The 9,265-nt window shown below is 38.8% G+C and overlaps 1 protein-coding gene across 1 annotated transcript in view; it reads right to left on the bottom strand.

The window, feature by feature from the left end:
• Positions 1-9,265, bottom strand: part of PPEF1 (protein phosphatase with EF-hand domain 1) — a 72,055-nt gene that overhangs the window by 35,563 nt on the left and 27,227 nt on the right. The window contains exon 7 of the mRNA XM_059385302.1: positions 2,623-2,789. Coding sequence (XP_059241285.1) covers positions 2,623-2,789 — 167 coding nt within the window. The remainder of the gene's footprint in view (positions 1-2,622; positions 2,790-9,265) is intronic.

A 9,265-nucleotide genomic window follows, 5' to 3' on the forward strand; every position in this document is an offset into this window, starting at 1 on the left:
ATAGCATGGAGAAGGAAGATAAGCTTTCATGAAACAATTTTCAAGGCAACTTAAGAAATACGTGCTAGGTATAGGATGTGTAGCTGCTGTGAGTACTCGGAGAAGTGTGCTGTGGCAGCTGGGGGAAGCTGTGTGGGAGAATGCTTTTCATTTAGATAGAATTTCTCAGATATCCTAAATCTTAGAGTAAATGAATGAAGGTGCAGGAAGGGGGGTTGGGGGGAGAGACAGAACAGAGACAAAGAAAAGACTAGAAGACAACAAGTTGGCCCTTTACACTCTCTCTGATATCATTCATGTAATAGTATTCAATATTTTAATAGAAAGAGTCAGGAATTTTCATGCCTGAATCGTAATCATGAAGGGAACGTCAATGATGGAAATTTTTAAAAAGACTTTTCCTTGCCTTAGGATAATCATATATATTCTTAAGGCCCAAGAAAGGGAAGTCAGAACACAGCATATTTATTCCAGGTTTCCATGCAAATCATGTCATGTCAGGCTTCTACAGTGTAACTTCGTGTTTCCCGAGATGAATTCAGTCCTGCACTCGCCAAAGGTGTCTATGTTGTTAAATCCAATGGACACCTTGCAGTCCTCGTGTTCCTTGCCCTCTCTGAAGCACTAGATATAGTTGACTACATCATCCTCCTGGAAAACTTTTCTTCTCTTGGATTCTGTGACAATAAACCCTCTTGGTTTTCCTTGTACCTTTCTGGGTATTCTACATCTCCTTTGCAAGTTTTTCTCTGCCTCACCTTGAACGGTGGCATTCCTTCGGATTCTGTCCTAGGCCCTCTTCTCCCTTCACTCTCTCTCGGCAATCTCATCCTGGCCTAGGGCTCTGGGTACTATGTATGTGCCAATGTTGCCAGACAATGCTGCAGGCCACACTGCATGTCTGCGCTCTGGACACAAACATGCAACTACCTAACCAAAAAGCACTTCAAATCACCTTACCCCCAAATGAGCTTACCGTTCATTCTCATCTCAACCTTTTCTTCTTGTCATGTTCCCAATATCAGTGAACAATGCCAGTGTACTCTCACAGTGCAGCCGGAAACCTGGAGGTTATCCTTGATTCTCTCTTCTTTCAAGTCCCCCATATCACATTATCACACTTTAAACCATCATTGCCTAAACTCCTCTTGAATCTGTCCACTTCTTTGTATCTCCATCCCTACTACCTTAGTCTACATGAGAACCTATCATCTATCTCTTCAACTACCTCCTAATTGGCCTCCCACATTCAAACATTTCTTCCTGCTGCATTTAAAACACAAATTTTATGATACTCTTCTGTGATTATTGTTGTTGTCCTTAGAAAAAAGTTCTAAATTCCATTGCATGATCCAGCCATGTTGGGGACCATCCTATCCCTCAGTCTGTGCTCCTACCCTCCTAAAGTTCTTTCAAATCTAAAAAGTCTTGTCTCATATTCTACCTAAGTTGTCGCCTCAGTGTGGAATATCATTCTTCATCTCTGAATTGCCTAATTCATCCTCAGGTTTCAGGCTGATACCATACTTCTACGGGAGAACCTTCTACCATCCCCCAGACAAGTTAGGTCCCCACTTTACAAACTTATCACACTTGAAAAACCTGTTCAATGTAAGTCTTCCCTGCTAGATGTAAACTCTGTGAGGGCAGGGGCCATGTCTCTTTCATTAACCATCACAGACATGAGATAAATATGACTGGCTAACTGAATAAATGAAAGGATAAGTGGCATGCCCAAATAAACCTTTTGAGCTACATTCCATATAAAGGACCTCTGAGAACAGTCTGGGACTTTTCTCATCATAGTCTTAGCATCTGTTTCCATACTTGAAACATTATAATTGAAAATCTCTACTCAAAGCCGGGGGGTGAAACTGCCCCAAAGGCAAAACTCATCAGTTGCTGAGCTTTTATCAAGGCACCCAAAAACCTAGAAATAAAAGCATGAGACACGTCATGCCTTCTACTGCCCTAGACCAAACTGGTAAAGGAGGGGTGAAGGAAGAAGAAAGAAGGGAAAGGGGAACATTTATCACCGACTGTGTCTTCCAGCAACATTTGGTAAGCTATTTAACCAATTTTTATTCCTCAAATCGCCAGTGAGTCAGATAGTTGAAATGCAACATTACAGCTGTTCTCAAATGTGTTTATGAACAATTATGCCAGAAGCAATCACCATGTCATAAAAAAATATACACATCAGTGAAAAACACAGCTCTAGTTTCTGAGACAACATCTGAGGCAAGCCAAAAGTGTAGCAACAGAATGATCTCATCTAAGCCTGCTCATAGAAACTACCACACCTCCAAAACTGGCCTAACACATCCATCCAGGAAACAATTTGGCCTATGATGGGAGGCATGGGAGGAAGAGAAAGAACATAACAGAAGGGAGAAGCAAGGACAGAACTAGAAGAAAAATATGGGAAGAAGACTTCAGAGTAACGTATACTCACTCAGTAGAAGACTGAGCTAGTAAATTGAGGTAAGACTTGAGGGTCTCCCTTGAGATTCTGCTCATCCCTACTTCTCTACACTCACTTGTAACTCTCTGCTAGGAACTCAACCTGGCAGTATTTTTCAGTATGGGAAACAGAAGAGGAAATCTAAAGGCCTAGGTTACCTCAGATTCATCATAAAATCTTCATGGTTCCCTCTGTTCAAGTGCAGGTCATTTGGGTAGACAAGAAAACTCACAAACAGGATCATTAGGATCTCCATGGAATGTTTTCCTCGATCTACAAAATCACCATTAAAAATATATGAGTTGCTCCCTGAGGGGAGACCATTCTGTGGAAGGAGGAGAGGAGGGGGGAAACAAGCAGTTAAAAGAATGTACTTTTAAAATAAGGCTTTGTACTTAACATCCCTGTGAAGATGGAGAAAAGAGGCAGAATCACTTCCTCCACTGGGAAAAATCTGCTCACTAACTTGAGGTAGTTCCACTCTTCTAGGTCAGGCATCTCCTGGAAGGGACTTTGGAAGTGAAGCATTAGCTTGGGGTAGGAAGCTTCCAGGGGACATGGTGACTGCTTATTCTACCCACTACCTACTCTGAGTTTTCTCTGAAAGGAGCTGATTTTTGTCCTATCAAAAATGGCTAAACTTATCTCTTCTTTCTCCCTGGAAAAGAGGGAAACTTCCACCCAAGGACAAACACTGAACCAAGAGCTGGAAGTCTTTCATTCTAAGAGGCCCTCTGTTTAATTTCTTTGGAGATGGCACAAAAGGGAGTGTACAAAAGGGAGATGACACTATGTCCACCCCCTCCCCAGATCAAACAAGAGAATGGATATGAAAATATCCAGTGGAGTGTAATGTCCCGCGCAACTGTGAGCAGGGCTGACATATCAGCGGTGCGCTCTGATACAACTGCACCAGGTGTTGACAGCTGGCAGATACTGTGAGTGCTCACTGGCCGGGCCATATTAGTTGTTAAATATTTTGATTCTCACTCCTGAGTATGAGATAATACTTTTAAACACGGCGTTAGTAGGAAAAAAGAACTGGGATCAGGACAGAGGTCTGGTCTTTATAGCAGCTATTGATGCATTTACTTCTGTACTATGAAACTCCAAGACAAAACAAACATGACAGACCCATGCCTGGTAGGGAAATGGTCAAATGCATTTCTACTGCACCGTAAAATTAATCTGAACGTTGAAAAAATACATCACAAAGAGAAAATTTTAAGTGCTCATATGTCCAAATGTCTGTCCCCCTTCAAAAAAGTTACCTTTAAGAAATAAAATACATATTCTAGTTACATTAATCTTTCTCAAACTATTTTCAGATTCCTCTTTTTTTAGATTTCACACTACAAAAGAAAATCTTACCACCTTATAGTCACTGTCCTAGTATTTACATATATTTAAAGTTATTCATACCCATATAGTAGAACTAGTTAAATATATATATAACATGGATTGCAATATGTTAACTCAGGGATTCCGCAAATCATCATGCAATGTAACATGTTCTGAAGACAACTGGAAACAAACAAGCAAGCAAGCAGCAGTACAGCGTCCTGGACCAGAAATAAGACGACTTACTGGCTAGTCCACCTCCACTATTACCCATGTGTTCTTGGGTAAATTCTTTAATCTTTATGAGATATATTTCCCTCATCTGTAAAATGGGGATGATAACTTCCATACTTACCATACAGGGCTACTCTGGAACTCGAATGAGGCTGTGTGTATAAAATTGCATGAAAACCATACAACACCATACAAATGAGAAGATGCATTTTATTATGACCTCCATATTATTTCTAATTTTAAGATCCCATTATTTTGTATTTTCTTATACATTAATTCATATACCTTCATGAATTTATTGGGCTTAAATAGTGTGAGCCAGTTGCAAAAACATAGGCTATTCCTTATCATAACTTAAAGAAAAAAGGATGGATTCTGCATCTCTGATAACTCTTCCTTCCTCTAGCCTTCAGCTGGCTGGGATGAATAAACCAGAGTAATCTGAGGGGTGTTAAAGGAGGCTATAGGTTCTCCTGGGATTCCAGGCCTGGAGGGGACAAGAGGAGAAGCAGTACAATGTCTTGGGGTGAGAACATGGAAGAACTAGACCTGATGGGACCTGGACCTTATTTCTTCCCCCTTGATTAGGGGAAACCCTGACTCAGAGCATTAGTGTGGTCCTGGTTTGGGGAAGAAGGAGCTGGATCCTACTAGAAAAAGTGTAGGGAACTTCGTCTCTATGTCTGAAGTTAAAAAAAAACTAATACTTGCATTTAGGGATCCCTAGGAATGTAGAGACTTCCTCTCACACTCTTGATATAGGAGTAGCAACTATTGTGCCTTCAACTATAGACAAGCTTAATCTAGCTCAAGCAGAGAATAGAAAATGAGAATAACCTAGCACTTAAGGGGATCCAGTAACCAGAGAGAGACAGACCAATCAGATCTGCTAAAGTTCTAACCCCTAATGAGCTAGAATTATTGGAGGACAGAAGAAAACGTTATTTTAAAAAAAAAATGAGAGGACCATAAAATAAAGAACAAAAAGTTAATAATTCTTGCCATTTAAAGTGTGATAGCCAAATTTAAAATATCAATAGATTAGAGATAATTAAAAGAAACAGAGATTGGAGAATACATTTTTTAAAAATCGGGACGCCTGGGTGGCTCAGTTGGTTAAGCGGCTGCCTTCGGCTCAGGTCATGATCCCAGCATCCTGGGATCGAGTCCCACATCGGGCTCCTTGCTCGGCAGGGAGCCTGCCTCTCCCTCTGCCTCTCCAGGCCTCTCTGCCTGTGCTCGCTCGCTCTCTCTCTTCCTCTATCCCTGACAAATAAATAAATAAAATCTTAAAAAAAAATTAAAAAAAATATATTTTATTTGTTTATTTGACAGAGATCACAAGTAGGCAGAGAGGCAGGCAGAGAGAGACGGGGAAACAGGCTCCCCACTGAGCAGAGAGCCCAACGCGGGGCTCAATCTCATGACCCGAGCTGAAGGCAGAGGCTTTAACCCACTAAGGCACCTAGGCACCCCAGAAAATACATTATTGACATGAAAAAGCAAACAGATGAAAAATCTCTCATACAGATTAAAAAGCAAAATTATGGAAATCACAAGGCATGAGTAAGAAATTAGAGATCAAGCCAAGAGAACTAATATTCTAATAATCATTCCAGAATCAGGAAAAAGGAACAGATGGAGTAGAGGCAATAATTACATAATAAAGAAAGGGAGATTTCTATGGTTAAAAAGGGGCTTCGGCCTGAAGTCTCAAAAAGCTCCTGAATCTTATGCACAATTGATAGGGGAAAAAATATTCCTATTACCAGGTAAGAGTCTTAGAAGCTACTAGAGAGAAAGAGCAAGTTACAAAGGGAAAAGAATCGGGGCGCCTGGGTGGCTCAGTGGGTTAAGCCGCTGCCTTCGGCTCAGGTCATGATCTCAGAGTCCTGGGATCGAGTCCCACGTCGGGCTCTCTGCTCAGCGGGGAGCCTGCTTCCTCCTCTCCCTCTGCCTGCCTCTCTGCCTGCCTCTCTGCCTACTTGTGATCTCTGTCAAATAAATAAATAAAATCTTTAAAAAAAAAAAAAAAACAAAGGGAAAAGAATCATCCTGGCATTAGACTTCTCATATCCAGTAGTGGGAGGTAGAAGATGGTAGAATAAATCTACAAATTAAAGACAGAAAAGGACTATAAACCAAGAATTCTGTATTTGCAGATGTGTAAAGGTTCAAATATCAGCAACAACATAGATGATCATCAGAGTAGAAAAAAGACATATGTAAGTATGCAGTGATCTAATACCACAAAAACAATGAACATGCATTGATGGCTTGTTATGTGCTAGACACAGTTTTGGTGCTAGAAACACAGAAGTAAATAATACGAAGTCCGTGCATTCAAGGAGCTTGCATTCAGAGAATGTAGCACCCATGTGCCCCATAGAGGAAAACACTCAAGAAAATATTCTAACGAAGTAAGAGCCAGGGAAAGACCCAAGAGGAAAGAATATATTATATAGACTATAGATGTGCACAATGAACAATGAACCTTCAGTATCTAATTAAATATAAATATAAATCAATAGTGATAACATGGAACTTGCACTTAAGTACCAAGCAAGGATTCTAAAAATAGAAGAGACATACTATGAAGAAAAACCTAATAATGGTCAAGAAATAAAAATATGGCATGAGCAGTAACTAGAATTTGCAGGGGAGGTTAGGGAAGAAAAGCAAATTCTCCACAAGTCTCATCCTAATGGGGGACATATGTAGAAAGCATGAAAATAAATACATTTATCTCATTGGAGGAGAGAGAGGATAACGGTGGAAAAATAAAGTTATACCTACCTGAGAAATATACACACAAGTTATTTATCAGGAATGGGAAGATAACCACTATTGAATAGAAAAGCACAGTAAAAACACCAAAGAAAACTTCACCAAAACAGCAAAAAGAAAAGGGAGAAGATGAAACATAGTGAAGTAAATAGTAAGCAAAGTAAAATAGAAGAAAAATTTTCAAAAATATCTGTTGTTATACTAAATGTGAATGGGTTAAATTCTCCAATTAAAATACCAAGATCACTAGACTATATCAAAATACAAAAATCAGGTATATATTGTTTGTGAGAAATACACATTAAAATATAGGTAAAGATAGTTTGAAAACAAGATAAATACAAGATAGAGAAATCAAAATGTATACATTGATACAAGACAGTGGAATTTAAAAGTGCTAAACATGATTACAAAGCAACATTACATAATAAAAGATACTTATGAGGAAGATACAATCCATGAACTTGTATTCAATAAACAAAAGAATGAGTTTTTGCTGCATATATTTAACTACTATATATGTGCTGCCGAAGCGAGCACTATATTTAACTACTATAAATGCAAGAAGAAACTGTTTAAAAATACAAATACAAATACAAAATTCAGGTTGAATTACTGGTTTAAAATAATGTCTACAAATTCTTGACACTCCCTTTGTTATTTTTTTAAGGTTTTTTTTTTTTTTTTTTTAATTTGACAGACAGAGGGAAAACACAAGCATGGGAAGTGGCGGGCAGAGGGAGAGGAAGAAGCAGGCTCCTTGCTGAGCAGGGAGCCTGATGTGGGGCTCAATCCCAGGATGCCAGGATCATGACCTGAGCCAAAGGCAGTTGCTTAACTGACTGAGCCACCCATGTGCCCCGTGACACTCCTTTTAAAAGGTGAAGCCTAATTTGCCTCATCTTGAATGTGGGTTAGATTAGCAATTTGCTTCTAATGAATTGAAAAAAAAAAAAAAAAGCAGGAGTGATAGGGTGCACCTTTGGTGACTAAGTCATAAAAGACACTACAACTTCCTGCCTGCTTTCTCTTTTGCATCACTCACTTGGGGGAAAGCCAGCTGCTATGTCATGAGAACACACTCAGGCACCCTGTGGAGAAGCCCATGTAGCTGTTCTGCCAATAACCAGTGAGGAACTGAAATGCTGTCCCTGCAGCCACATAAGTTAGCAATCTTGGAAATGGGTCCTTGAGCCCAGTCAACCTTTCAGATGACTGCAGCCCTGGTCAATAGTTTGACTATCACAGTATGAGAGACCCTAAGCCAGAATCATTTAGCTAAGCTGCACTCAAATTTCTGACCCACAGAAACTGGGAGACACTAAATGTTTATAGTTTTAAAACACTAAGTACTGGGGTAACTTGTTATGCAGCAATATATAATATACATATTTAGACAGATATATTAGACACTAAATATGTGGAAAATTGAATATTTAATCAGTGAATTTAATTTAATATGTAGATATAGGAAGAACTTTACATCCTATAAAGAGTACAGTTAATTTTTCATATGTCCAAGGAGACTTTATGAAAATCAATTATGTACTTGATTTCAAAGAAATCCTGAATAAATTCAAAATAGTAAACATTTCATAGGATATATTCTCATATTATAATCCAATAAAATTTTAACTAAATAATAAAAATATGATTCAAAGAATTCTAGCTCCTTTAATTAAGATCCTTGGAAATTAAAAAGTGTCATCTTAAGCATTAGATCAAAGAGAAAAATAAAGGAAAATTACAAGTCGATAGAAGTCTCAATTAAAATTAAAATTAGAAAAGATGTGGGGGGGACACCTGGGTGACTCAGGCTGTTGAGTGCCCAACTTGGTTTCAGCTCAGGTCTTAATCTCATGAGTCATGAGATTGAGCCCCAAGGCAGGATCTCAATGATCAGGGGAATCTCCTCAACCAGAGATTTTCTCCCTCTGCTCCTCTTCAACTTTCTCTCTCTCAAGTAAATAAATAAATCTTTAAAAAAAAATAGATAAGATGTGTAGCTTTAAATACCTTCATTATTAAAGAAGATGTACATGAAAGACTATTCATCTGAGGAAATTAGGAACAGAACAATAAAGTCAATCAAATAAAGATAAAAGCTGAAATTAATGAAATAGAAAGCAAACAAAAAAGAAAAAAATACATAAATCTGAAAGGTGATTCTTTGAAAGAACAAATAAAATTGATAAACTCATCATGAGCCTGACTAAGGATAAGTGAAAAAAGAGAAAATTTAAAAATATGTAACAGGGCACCTGGATGGCTCAGTCGGTTGGGTGTCTGCCTTTGGCTCAGGTCATGATCACCGGCCCCTGAGTCAGGCTCCTAGATCAGCGTGGAGTCTGCTTGTCCCTCTCTCTCCTGCTCATGCTCTCTCTTTCTCTCAAATAAACAAATAAAAATCTTAAAAAAAAATTCGTTTTTTTTGAAAAA

This window comes from Mustela nigripes, chromosome X (assembly GCF_022355385.1).
Source record: "Mustela nigripes isolate SB6536 chromosome X, MUSNIG.SB6536, whole genome shotgun sequence".
Lineage (NCBI taxonomy): Eukaryota > Metazoa > Chordata > Mammalia > Carnivora > Mustelidae > Mustela > Mustela nigripes.